The 14,351-nt window shown below is 34.5% G+C and overlaps 1 protein-coding gene across 3 annotated transcripts; it reads left to right on the top strand.

Annotated features, from left to right (window-relative positions):
- The first annotated feature begins 329 nt into the window (after positions 1-329).
- On the top strand, positions 330-12,124 carry LOC143225540 (uncharacterized). Of its 3 annotated transcripts, none has more exons than XM_076455172.1 (3): positions 330-669; positions 7,911-8,027; positions 8,500-12,124. In XM_076455172.1, the coding sequence occupies exon 3, from the start codon at positions 9,202-9,204 to the stop codon at positions 9,592-9,594; it is 393 nt and encodes a 130-aa protein (XP_076311287.1). In that variant the 5' UTR covers positions 330-669; positions 7,911-8,027; positions 8,500-9,201; the 3' UTR covers positions 9,595-12,124. The 3 variants fall into 3 exon arrangements, with proteins under 3 accessions (XP_076311287.1, XP_076311288.1, XP_076311285.1); XM_076455173.1 differs by lacking the exon at positions 7,911-8,027 and adding an exon at positions 3,711-3,867; XM_076455170.1 differs by lacking the exon at positions 7,911-8,027 and having other exon boundaries at positions 335-669.
- The last annotated feature ends 2,227 nt before the right edge of the window (positions 12,125-14,351 follow it).

Genomic DNA, 14,351 nt, shown 5'->3' with positions numbered 1-14,351 from the left:
AGGAAGATCGAAAACATAGGCCTAACTGTATATGTCATCCGCAGAAATGATCGTGTTCTGTCAGGTACATTTATATAACAACGCTAACAAAAAATACCCGAAGCCTATTTTGTCATTAAAATGTTATGTTTTATTTATTCGTGAAAGAAAGCGTTGGCAGCATTTCGTTTTGTAATACATAAACAGCATCATATGATACCCGTACGTCCATTCTGACGCACTGTAAGCGCTTTCCAGTGAATTGAACATAACAATTTGTTACTAGCCGATTCTAGATAGAATTGTACATTTCTACGAATTAGTTTGTTTGTAGTTACACTCAGAGCTACACAGTAGGCCATCCGTGCCGTGCCCACAAAAAGTGTCGAAACCTAATGTTTTAGCGTTATAAGTCTGAGACTCATCGTTGAGCCACATTAGGGCATTTTACGAATGACGTACGGTATTAGTTAAACTATCATCTCAACAAATCATGCTACAACTGTCCGCGAGCAAAATAAATAACAAATTGTAAGTTTGTTCTTAAACTTTCAAATATAGATCTTTAAAAAAAGTATGAAAATAAGGCTGGAGAGTCTGTAAACATGTTTTTTTGCTCAAACTACAAACCACTATTACGATGTTGTTAGCTAGAATTACTGGTGGATAGACACGCGACAGCTTCTAAAGGTAAAGTGTAATTTATGTAGGTATAACATAAAAAGTAAACAAACAAAAGTGTTAAGAATTGTGAATTTTAAAATGAAGTAAAGATTCTGTTATTAATGAAACGAAAATTAAAACCACAAACACAAATCTAATCCCTACTTTGGCAGCTGTTTAGGCTTATCTGTAGGACAAAGTTTGTTTCTGAATTTCGCGCAAAGCTATACGAGGGCTACCTGCGCTAGATGTCTCTCATTTAGCAGTGTAAGACTAGAGGGAAGGCAGTTATTCATCACCACCCACCGCCAACTCTTGGGCTACTCTTTTACCAACGTATAGTGGGATTAACCATCACATTATAACGACCTCACGGGAGTCCATGTTTGGTGTGACGGAGATTCGAACTCATGACCCGCGGATTACGAGTCGAGTGCCTTAAACACCTGACTATGCCGAGTCAACTGTAGGATAAAGTAAGGATTGTATTTTATAAATTTGTGATTGTGGTTTTAATTTTTGTAAAAATTATAGCTATACTGAAAGTTTAAAGATGCTGTGTCCATTAATGGAAGTAGGCATGGTTGGTTATTCGTATAATTGCTATACAAAATACCCCAAAGATAATAAATGCTGCCATCAAAAGTATACAAATAAGTGAAGTGTATAGATTTTAAACCAATTTCAATTTTTACTTTGGCTGGCGTTGTTATCAATATAGCTAAAGGAAGCAGTCTAAATTCCTTAACCAAAGTAGAAATTGAAAATCGTTTTAAACTCTGTCTTATAGTAAGTAATTCGACAAATAAATAAAGGATCTCTACATAACGTTAAAATTTTAATTTTTTCTCCTATTTATAATAACAATAAGAATAAGAAATTGAGCAGATTTTCTATTCCTTGTAAGGATAACATGCGCACTTTTTTTGCATTTTTATATGTGTACAACCTCGACAATAAATAGTAAAAGTTTTAGAGTGTTGTTTGAACTGAACCTTCATTGTTCAAGGCACTTTTTGGCCGAATGTTTGTTACGTATAATAGCTAAAAAACAACAACAACATAGATATTAAAACAAATATATGAGAGTACATATTTTACACGTTCTATTAGCCCCCAGTGGCACAGTGATATGTTTGAGGACTTCTGCTGCTAAAACCCAGGTTTCGATACCCGTGATGAGTAGAGCACAGATATCTCTTTTTGTAGCTTTGTGTTTAATAACAAACACACAAACGTTTTATTAGTGTTTTGTGTAATTCCTTGCGATCCTTTTTATGAACGACTGTCGCGATTAATGATAACGCACTTTTTGGAAAGTTGAATAATCTAATGTTTGTTGCTTCGCGTGGTAAGACCAAAGACAAACAATTCAAAAATTATATAGTTAAAAAAGTAATAAATGAAATTTAAAAAATATTCTAAGCTGTTTATAAACTAATTAAAATAAAAATGTTGCTTTTTCGCTTTTGTTTTCGCAGCTGAGCAGGTCTTTAAATTTTAGTTCTTGCGGCTGTTCAATGACAGATTAGATTTCGAAAACATACCAATGAGAAGAAAACATACATTGTTCTGTATGTTTTGTCTTTTTCAGATAACTTTCCAAGTAAATAATTTAAAAGAAACGCATAAGGTATACATGAAAAGATTCACAAAACTTTCATACAGGAATAAGTTTGTTAACCACTCTCACTTACAAGCTTACAGTTTTAGTAGGAGCAGATAACCTGGACTTAAAGGTTCATTGCTAGCTTCAAATTAGTAATTATCAAATTCTCACAAGTGCTGTTTATCCTCAGTCCTGCCTGAGCAATAAGTAAAACTGTAAATACCTAATTTACACCGAAGCAAAGAAATTTAATAGTCTCTTTCTGGTCAGGAAAACTGAATCTTAAAAGTGGGACTTATGGTAACTCTAAGCGCACTAGTTGTTTTTTGTATTAATGTAAAACTACAAAATGAGATGTCCACCACGTGCAATCGAATCCCGTTATTTAATGTTTTAAGCCTGTAAGGCTAAAGCTAACCCATTGGGGACCCAAGAATCCACCATTAACTCTACAAACTACTCTAAATTTACATTTTGAAATAATATTTTATGGTTCTGTTAAAAGTATTTTAAAAAGTTTATTTCAGGTTCTATAACTATAAACAATTTTCATACGTTACCCACCCATTTGCATGTAAAATAAAAGAAACTCTTTTCACACGCCATCTTTTTTGAACACATAAGTCTATGAATAATCTATGATATTTTTTCCTGTCTAAAACAAACAGAGACAAGTTTAATAATATGCTAATTAATACGATCCCCTCATGACACTCAAAACTCTATAAAGCTGAATTTCACCAAAATTTTCAATGGTTGTCAAAAACAACCGCGAAATATTAGTTCAAAGACACAACTCGACACCTGATATCATATTTCTTTATATACACTGCACGCTTAGTTCCATTCTTTCATCATGAAAATGGTTTCGTGTCCTATTAATACACACGCACATACATAAACAAACAAAACACAACATAATCTGCACTTTGGAGGCATGGGTATGTTATATGGATGGGAATCAAATCCAACTATTCACTCAGAGAAAATAGCCTAAGAGTAGGCAATGAGTGTTGTTGACCAGCTGTATTTCTTTAAGTTTATCAGTTCAAAATTAGGGACGGCTATCACAGGTAACTAAAAGTAGATCTATACGACTGTTCGAAAAATAGGCCTAGCTGAATGTACCTTTAATGGAGAAATTGTTATGACATTCTCATTATGTTTCTGACTTTTAGGTTGAAGTGATGAGATCAGGAACTAATTGGAACTGAATTATGCTGTATATAACCTGGTTTGTTTCTTAATATCAAAACTATCTATTAATCTGCGTCGCTAAATGACAACTTAGAAATGAATTCGACCTTGTTTACCAGGTGCACTTTGTACTACGTGTTGTAGTTAATGGCTGTTAACTCGAGATACATATTTCATTGTTGCCACAGCTGCTTTATTTATTCTTTAAACGCACATGTTCGGTACGAACGAATGTAATGAAAAAAGGTTTTTATCTGATCAGTAGCCAGATAGTTTTTCTTCATGATGGCTGCATGTTGTATCAAAGGATTTGATCAAGAACGAAGAAACCTGATACATGTACTTACGTTTTCCAGCTCTCAGCCTATGATCTGCAGATTCCCAATGGGAGTGTTATCATTCAAAGGGGATCCGTAATGGTAAAGATCGTGTTTCCATATTAGAGTTTAAAAAGATACTAGGTTTTATTCTAATGTTTCATTTTAAAATTTTGTTAATTTATTTATGTCAGTGCCGCCTTTATAATATATAGAATAGGCCTACACAAATAGACCTAACTGTTAACCAAATACAGTTTTCTTTATCCAACTTTAATACCTAAAGGATGAAGAGAGGTTGGTTTGTTTGTAGCTCGACACAATGGGCTAGTTTTGCTGCTCACCAACGGTATTCAAAACCCAGTTTATAGCATTATAAACTTTCAGACTTGCCGATACAGAACAGAGACAAAAGACAATGTATAATTACAGTTAATCACGCTGCTTTGGTAATGGATGGCAAGTTAAGTTATAGTTACCAATGATATTTGAATAATAAATGTCAAATTAGGTTAAAGGTAGTTACAATACTTGAGTAGCAAGTATTGTAATAATCATATGTTACTTGGATAACGGATAATTAGTTATAGTTTAAAACACTATTTGGACAATGAATGACAAATACATATAGTTACAGTTAGCTACGCTGATTAGGTAACAAATGATAATTATAGTTACAGTCAGCTGAGGTATTTGGATATGAATGACAAATGTAGATACAGTTGGCTACGCTGATTGGGTAACGAACATACGGTATAATTGCATACAACTACGCTACATGGGTAACGAATGACAAATGCAATTACAGTTAGCTGATTGGGTGAAAACTGACAAAACATATAGGTATAGTTTTTGAATTTCGCGTGAAGCTATATAAGGACTATCTGTGCTAGCCGTCCCTAAGTTAGCAGTGTAAGACTAGAGGGAAGGCAGCTAGTCATAAACACCCATCACCAACTCTTGGGCTACTATTTTACGAACGAATAGTGGGACTGATCGTTACATTGTAACTCCCCCCGCTGAAAGGGCGAGCATGTTTGGTGTGACGGGGATTCGAACCAGCGACTCTCGGATTATGAGTCGAGTGCCGGGCCGACAAAACGTATATTTTCATAGTTCTGAAAATCAACTACGTTATCGTGTAGACTTTCTTTATCCAACTGAAATATTCCTAGTTTCCTTTTTTTTTAGAAATTATTTTCCTTAAGTGTTTAGTTTTTTACTTTGTTGCCCTTATTTTTTACGTCACCGGAGTTGCGTCTTTTTGTATGATGTTTTTATCACGTTACATCTAACTAACGCCTTCCCTCCATTTTAGCCAGAATATTTTATTTATCTTATTGTTTTCAAACATTCAATATCCTCCTGTTGTCTTCCCTGTTGTACAACATCTGAAATTCGAAACCGTCTTCCCTATTTTTAGATTTTTCTGTCGATTCATGAATGTTATCGAGAGTACTCTTGGCGAAGGTGACGTTTATATAGGTTTGGTTTCATTAACTTACGGTAAATACTGTCAGCATCACTTTGTAATTCAGTTGTTCATTTCTCTTCTTATGTCCATTTGTATTTCACACTCGTCTTTATTTTGCTAAATTAGAACGTACAAGGAAACGAAATAGTTTGGTATGTTGTTTTTTTCGCTAACTTGCTGTGGTTTCTGGTAACACACACACACATGTACGTCACAATGCTTTAGTACCATTAATATTTCTTCCTACACGCATCAATCTTCAGTTCTTCCATTTACATTCTCAAAAGGTTTTTTCCAAGCAGTGTTAGATTTCTACAGAGGTTTTTTTTTGTTTCCAAAAAAATAATGAAAAGCTATTAACTTATATACAATCAACTACTTTATATAGCAGTTTAATGAAAAATTCTGTCGTTAAACAATTCGTTGGAGTTTATGAACTTGCTCCTCAAACTTATGTCAAGTACCACATGTAATCTTGAAATTTTTTCATACGTCTTATGACATCGTGGTTAGCATACCGAAGTATGATTCCAAAGATCCAAAGTTAGTGTCCCGTTATCGTAAAATAAGTGTTACTCACTTGGAGGTTGACGGTGCGTTATTGAAATGAGGATAAACTTTTCCAGTTGGATTAGAGTAGCCCCAGTGTTGGCAGTGTGTACTGTTGACTAGCTGCTTTTCGTCTGGTCTATCATTTAAAAATTAAAGACGGGTAGTGCAAGTAATTCTAGTGTAGATTTGCACGAATATCTGAAATAACAAAAAGAAATTATGAACCCTAATATTAAAAGCAACAATTAAAAAACAGTTAAAAAAATGTACGTTTGGTATAAAGGTGATTTGTTTGGTTATAATATTATTTTGTAGGCTTAATTTTTCATAACTATATATAGATAGCAGGTTTTAGAAAAAGAAGATTTCGCCAACAGAACAACATGCTACTCCTCGTGTTTTCTTATTTCTGCCCATGACATATCATTACATATAATATAACATGTTTTATTAATTCCTAATATTTTAACGGAATATTTGGTTTTTCAAACTACGATAGCACTAACTATTGATAGGTGTTCAGCAAAAGATTGTTACCGCAGTCAGTATTAAACGCATAAAGTTAATTTGCAGATTAGTACATATTGAAAATGATTTAAATGCAAAATTATTAACGGATTATATAACACAGAAGATTACGTGTGCAGCTGTTAACCATAACGTAAAAACGCTGTCAAGCAGCCAGAGGGTGATTTTGAGACCAACCAACTTCGTGGCAGACAAGACTTAATAAGAATAAAACTACCTACAGCAATAAAGGCGTTGTCATCGTAAACAACGTAAGACTTCAAGAATAAGCTATAAAAAAATGAAAATATATGGTGTAAAAAATCAGTTTACAACTTTATTTATATAAAATTCTTTAAATAACATTCTTATAGATAAAATGCTTTAATTTCTTGTATATTACATTTAAAACGGCTTCCAAGCTGTTCCTTGTACGAGACAGCATAATTCACTCCTTGACATGACAGTTTCGCAGGGTCTGTCAACTAGGTGGGCATCGTAGAATGTGACAAGTCCGTATGACAAGACGTTTTTACAGCGTGTTTCCATTCATTGACACTGATTATATGAAAGAATTACATGACCCTCGACAGGAGATATCACGTCATATTATGTGTAAAATGAGATTTTCACAATGCGTTTCACCAACATTACTTAAAGTGTAAAACACCCCTCGACAAGATATTTATAAAGAATATATTAATTATGTTGATAACATAGAACGTGTGACATGACATTTCTACAGCGTATTCCAACTCCATGGCACTGAAAATGTAACACAACCTTTACAGTTTATTTGTTTGTTTTGAATTTCGCGCAAAGCTACTTGGGGCCTATCTGTCCCTAATTTAGCAGTGTGAGACTATATAGAAGACATCTAGTCATCACCACCCACCGCCAACTCTTGGGCTTCTCTTTTACCAGCGAATAGTGAGATTGCCCATCACATTATAACGTTTCCACAGCTGAAAGGGCGAATATATTTGGTGTGACATGGATTCGAAGCCATGACTTTCAGACTGCGATTCGAGCGTCCTAACAACCTGTCCATACCAGGCATGTTATGAAATATACTAGCTTGCCGATTCGCCATGTCATCTGAATAATAAGTTGGTTAATTTAAGAAGACTGTAATTAATATTATATGGTGTTTAAAAAATGGTTACCCTAATGAAATTCACATTGTAATGCTAGTTGTTGAGGAAATATGTAATATAAGTATCTTCTCTATTATTACTATATTTGTCATATCTTGGTATTAAGCGACAAGCCTCGTTGGCACAGAATGTAGAAGGTACAGTGTGATTGGCATATTATTATAAGCTCTTCTATGTTACCATATGATTTACTTGCTACAGGTTTAAAGGATTTTCCGGTGTAATACGGTATTTGAAAGCACTGAAATCCTCAGGAGAGAGGAAACCAAGATGAGATTGTTAAATATAAAGTATTAACTTTTGGAGCTAGGGCAGATCTTTTAGTCAAAGCTTGGTAGGTACTTCTAGAACAAAGCAAATTTTCAACCGAAGTGTGGTAGGTACTTTTAGAACAAGGCAGATATAGCCGTCGAATGGTATTAACTGCAATAACTAGGTACATTTCACTAAATCAGTGGATACTAAGAGGAGGATGAGAGTGGTGGTCCGAACCGGGTGACAGCCAGGATGGGGATCATGGGAGAGTTGAAATACCAGTAGAAGTTTTCACACCAAATGAAAAAATCGCCAAAGTAAGAAAAAATAAGTAAGAATGCTCAAACTATTATATATGATAGTTTTGGATAACTATTCAATTGTAATAGCTAACGTTATATCATACTATACTGAATTAATGTTAATACAATGGTATTGATAATTAGTTGTCTCTGCTTATCTGGGTTGATAATCTGATAAATCAATGGATATCTTGTTGAAAAAAATGTTTGAGAACCACTTGTTTGAAGCTTTTCATCCGCAATATATTTTTTTTTACTTTTTTATTTACTGGCTACGCTGTTAATTTTCATTTTGTCCGTGGTCTAGTTATTTGTGAGTAATACTCATAGGTCTCTGCTTTTTTGAGAGTAGTGTTTGCACTTAAACTCCCCTCGACTCCAAAAAAAATGAAAGACAGTTTATTCAATTAATGTACTACAAGTCATAATAGTTCATGCTTGTTATGCTGGTTCGTGCTTCATACCTTTTCATTTTGAAATTTTGCAGAAAACATCCACATGAAGCGAGCAAAAACGATCCAGTGGATTCTAAGGAAGAAAACTGAAGAAAGAAAGAGGACGGGTGTTTCAGGAAGTGTCTGGATCAATCTTGAAGTATGTGACGTCTTCAATATCAAGTGCAATAGGAGAAAGTCGTGAAGATATTCGGCCTGGTGAAACTGAAGACCAAAAACAACAAGCATCTTCACAAGAAGATTAGAATGAGAGCAAGGATTGGAGGATAGCAATTCATTTTCTTGAAACAGTGAAACTGACAAACAGGAAGGAGACGCCAAGAGAAGTCAATACCAACAGGAGGAAGACTCTGATGCAGAAGAGGAGAAAGAGAGATTTTTAATTTATTCTGATATCGTTGCTTCCAAATTCAGCTTCCAAATGATTTGAGATTTAATCTTATTAAGAGGGTAAGTGAACCACTAAAACCCTTTTAAAATACTGATGGATCTTTCAATGCAGTTCAAAGAGAAGAGACGACAGCTGATCACTGCATGGTTTTATAAGGCTCTGCCAAATGGCGAGAAAGTTTTGAGAACACAGGTGGTTTACTCTCCATCAAAAGAAACTTTGTTTTGTTTTTGCTGCGGACTGTTTGCTTTTGATGACAAAGGAATTGGAACATCCAGCTTTGTAATTGGTTTTCAAGCATGGTGGAAGCTAAACCCAAAATTGATCATGAGCAGCATCTCTCATGACTGGAAAAATGGAAGACCATGGAAGCAGGGTTGAAGCTTCAGAAGAAACATTGATCACGTTCATCAAGCTGCAGCAGTATTTATCTCCGAAGATTCAGAATGAGTGTATTTCCTTTTTGAGAAATTACGTCAAAGAGAAAATAGTAGCTGATCAGATGTGTGAAGTAACCAGATACGTCCATATTAAATGTGACAAAGATGAAGTAAAGGAATCATTCTTAGGCTTTTTCCTTATTGTTGGAAAGACTACTGCTGAACTCATAGAGGATATTCTGAAATATCTGGAGAGAGAGAGATGGACTGGACATAAACCTGTGTCATTGTCAAGAATATGTCAACGCTGCAACTATGGTTGGGATTCATGGTGCTGTTCAGTCAAAGATCAGTGAGATTAATCCCAAGACTTTGTTTGTGCCTTGTGCAAATCATTCTCTGAGCCTTTCTGAAGTGCACTCATTTGTTAGCATTTATTCATGTGTGACTTTTTTTAACCTTGGATAAAGTCTATTCCTTCCTTTCAGTCTCACCTCATCGATGGGAAATGCTGATGGAGAACGTAGACATAACAATCAAAAGACTTCCCCAGACAAGATGGAGTACTTATTATGGCGCTGTGAGCCCAGTGAAGGTATATTTTGAAAAGCTGACCTCAACTCTTTGCAAATACTTTTATATGAGATTAATTTATTTCAGGGCTTCACACCAAAAAGAATGGTAACTCAAAAAAGAGAAATGGCATAAAAGTATTTGCAAACATTTGAAATCAGACTTGAAAAGTGCACTGTGAAGCTCCAAGATCTAAAACTATTTCTTGAAGATTGGTGCAATGTGTGAAGAAATGTACATTTCTTGGAGAGAAGAGGGAGAATAAATCTCAGAAAAAAATGCCAGAAGAGATGACAATGGATGTTGGTATCGCATTGCCAAAGAAAATTAAAAGGGCTATGTTTGAATGTCTTAATTATTTTCATTAAAAAACTATAGATTCTTTCTGAGGCAATGGATTAAATTCTGTCCATATTTGTTGTTTATTCAGCCAAACACTTTCGTTGTTGCAACATAAAAAGAACTTCGGAAGTGAATTCGGAAGAGATCAGTGTGAAAATTGGAAGACTTCGGAGACATTTGGAAGCTGCCAAAATCAGCGTTAAAGAAGCAAAGAAATGAAGAGCATTGCAGTGTCTCGAGTTTATTGTGAAATGGGATTTTTCTAAATCTCTGCCAAGTTTGTCTTTGTGTTTGATATTCTTTTGGACTGTCTGTGTGTCTATTGCTTCATGTGAAAGAATTGTTTTTCAAATTGAAATTTATAAAAATATATTTCTCTCGATCATGAGTTAGACGAGACTGACAAATCTGGCTTTAATTTAAATTCAATATAAATATACAAAGAAGATGAATTTTGATGAGGTCATTGATCAATTTGTAGAAATTAAGGCTCGAAAACAGACTGTGAATTCTTTTTATTTTCCTATTCTTTGAGACTGGATTTCTTGTGTTGCTTTTTTTGTATAAAATAAAATGCAGTGTTTCCTGTTTAATGTCCTGCATTTTTCTTATTTCTAATTTGCTTATGACAGTATTTTAAGTTTAAAAAAGCTACTGGCAAATATATTCTTCTACGTGTTTAAATTTTAAAATTATTTATGGGGGGAGTTGTTGTTTTGAATCAAACACAAAGGTACACAATGGGCTATCTTTGCTCTGCCCACCACGGGTATTGAAACCCGATTTTTAGCGTTGTAAGTCCGCAGACTTACCGCTGAGCCACTGGGAAGATATGGGAGAAGAGTGCCAAATACTTTAGGTACGCCTCTACGTTGAATGAGTGGTACTTTAAGGACTAGGCAGATTCTTTCGATGAATGTTATTAACTTCAAAAACTAGGCAGATTTTCATTCGATGAGTAAAAATATACTGTAATATTACTAAAACTGCTTAATAATCAATTGTTCATATCACTAACTTTGCAGCATGCATACACGTTATTTCTTACTATCAATAATACTATGGTTTATAAATTGTTCTTCTTTCTTAATATTTAATTTAGAACACGCATATTCTCGAAAAAACGGATCAACCAGCAATAATTATGGTATTTTTTTGTTGTTGTTGAACCAGGTCGTTTTCTGCCAAAATAACTGTAGGGTTACTTTAAACCAATTTGGAAAATAAGTTAAACGGAATATAACTTTGAAACTTACATTTCACAGAAATAGGCCAAAGACAAGTAAGTGCTTATAACCCCAGTTCATGCTTGGGTCGTCTGAGGCAGTGCAAATCTACCACATGTACAAACTCGTTCAATTGTATTTAGACTTGGATGGAGTTGCCTAAAGCAGTGTTGGCTTTCTGTACACAAATACGGAACGAAATATTAGAAATGCTGCACGTGCACATGAAGAGACGGAACAAAGCTCAAAGGTCAGAGGAAACAATGGAGGAGCTCATATAGTTGTCAGATTTTCTGTGACTTGCACTGTAATGTCTTTGTCGTTAGCTTTTGTATCCGTTTTCCTCATGATATGTGAACGTTCTGCGAAAGACAAATAATGACACAACACCTACAATCTTGTTTTTGCATGAGTATACAATAATTAAGTTATTGTACTTCACTTTTTAAGGGCCGTTTTTTAAGGATAGGTGAAGGTTAAAAATCAGGTACACTTGGTTTTAGTGCTTTTTGTAGTGTCTAGTATCACGGTTGATACGATAAAACTTTGTGGTATATAAACCATAAATCTCTCACAATGTAGGAAGTATATATATATTATTTATCTGCTGAGTGGTGAATACATTTTATAACTATACAGATATAATCGATAACAGGAAGAATATATTTGTGGAGTAAAAATATTTGATGATTGTAATGCTTTGATCCATACATAGGTTTGATAATGTTAAAAGTATGAAATTGTGGATGTAGTGAACATAGTTCTAATTGTACTGGCATGCTACATAAATCAGTTTCATAATGTCGGAAGCAGTGTTCGAAACAGGAAAAGTATATTTCCCTATTTCTTTTCACAGGAGTGTTTGTTCCTCTATTTCATGAAAAATCAAAATGTCTAATATCGTTCCAAACCTGATTTCTTAGTAAACAAACTTTTTCAGACTAGAAAATATTATTTTGATGAACATTGCATTTTATCATTAGAGAATCAAATTCTTTAATTTTTGCAAGTATTAGCAACGAAACCCTGTATTATACCTAAAACAACGTGGGTTAAAAGTCATATACGTAGATCCCAAAACAGTCCCTCCGAGAGAGAGACAGATAGTTTTTATTGGATTCCTCTTTATCTCTTCCTCTCAAAATCAAGTACTACCTGGAAATATAGACACTATGAATAGATTTATTGTATTAAAAGTATGATTCATAAATCTGCCTAATAGTGTCGTAAGTATAAAACCGTAGAGTGAATGGGTTTACGTTGTTAACGGCATGGTCCAAGAATCTGCCTAACAGTTTCGGAAGTACGAAACTTTAGAGTGAATGGACTTATGGTTTTAATGATGTATTCCACAAATTTGCCTAATAGTGTTTGAAGGATAAAACTATGGAATGAGTAAATATATGGTGTTATTGGTAAGAACCATAAATCATTCTTCTAGTATCGGAAGTATGATACTACAGAATTGTACTGGTACAGTCCATAAATCAAACCAACAGGGTCGAAATGTAATAAATAATCACAGGAATAAGTCTTATAGGAAAGATAGTTTCGAGATAACCTGCTCTATGAAACTTAGGAAGATCTGCGTCATTTCAAGACGTCACCACCACAATACTGAAAATGAATGAAACCCGTTTGATACGCTATTCAAAATGACAAGCACGTAAGATAACTATTTGTTTTTTATTATAACACATACACGTAAGTAAGAGGTATCAGGAACCAGTACTGAATGCTTTAAATGTGACTATTCTCTTTTGTTTAATACTTAGGTAGAATATTTAATCTAAATTTAAATATAGATTTTATAGCAGAATAACAGGGGACAAAACTGAACGCTTTATAAGCTGATGTTTTTCTTAAATATAAATATAATCTACAAATTCAAGCTATTAGAATAAACGAACTAAATGTCAAATAGATTAATAGTTTACTTTTATTTATATTTACTCAATTGTTGCGCAAAGCTACACAAGAGACTATATGTTCGGAGCCGTCGCTTTGTTTGAACTAATAGATTAGAAGGTTTGATTTGCTTTGAATTTATACAAGGGCTATCCGTGCTAAACCAGAAGAAAGGTAGTGGATTGATAACCCCATCTTCAACTTTTGGCCTACTTTTCTTCTGATCGACAACTGGGACTTAATTGTCACTTATAACACACCCACGACAAAGTACGTACAGCGTTTTTGCAGCAATGTGTCGTAACTCATGGTTTCATAGTCTGGGTATGTTTGTTCATACCCGTACAATATTTACAGTTGTAAAGAGTGTCGGTGATTAAGTCAGCCCAAAATTGCCAAATAAAATACTTGTCTATTTTAGCAACAGAAGCGAGATTTTTGATTGAATATTATTTTAGGAAATTTGGTGAAGGATTCTAAAGCAACTGGAAAGCATAAATTACGGGTAATTTTTGATTGCAGATGGCACGAAAACTTAGAGAGAGAGACTGGTTTTGTCACATCAGTTGCATGCAATATACAGAATTGCAAATTATATTCCTATACATTAATGTGAATCAAATTTCTATGTTTCAAATTTAGTGTTGCGGGCTACGACCGACGTTCGAGTAAAGCCATGTATAGGTACACAAGCGTTACACGATACGAACACTAAAAAAAAATATATAGCGGTATAAAATGTGTTGCTAACTTGAAGCTACGTAGAAGGAAGAACGTGACTATCGGTTGAAATAGTTATCGAGTTCTGTACAGCAAGAGACGCACGAGCCTCGTGAACTCACGCGTTTTTCACAGCGAAACAATGGGCTCTTATCTACGCGACTGGGCCCCCCTTGTTAGACAACCACAGGGTTCTTCAAGCGCTCGATAGCCAGTGCTCGAAAGCAAACAGCGTAGAACCATCCATCACAGCAGGAAAGCATCCGCAGACTTTGATGAAGCCCCCCTTCATTTCGATATAAGAAATGAAGGAAAGAAGTAAAAACGTTTCAAATTTGCATGTA

Source organism: Tachypleus tridentatus, chromosome 9 (genome assembly GCF_004210375.1).
Source record: "Tachypleus tridentatus isolate NWPU-2018 chromosome 9, ASM421037v1, whole genome shotgun sequence".
Classification (NCBI taxonomy): Eukaryota; Metazoa; Arthropoda; class Merostomata; order Xiphosura; family Limulidae; genus Tachypleus; species Tachypleus tridentatus.
The sequence above is the reverse complement of the archived record's forward strand: the minus strand, read 5'-3'. Positions and strand labels throughout refer to the sequence as shown.

What these genes read in the sequence shown, in the direction of transcription:
- LOC143225540 (XM_076455172.1), top strand. Translation starts at nt 9,202, where the DNA reads ATGACTGGAAAAATGGAAGACCATGGAAGCAGGGTTGAAGCTTCAGAA.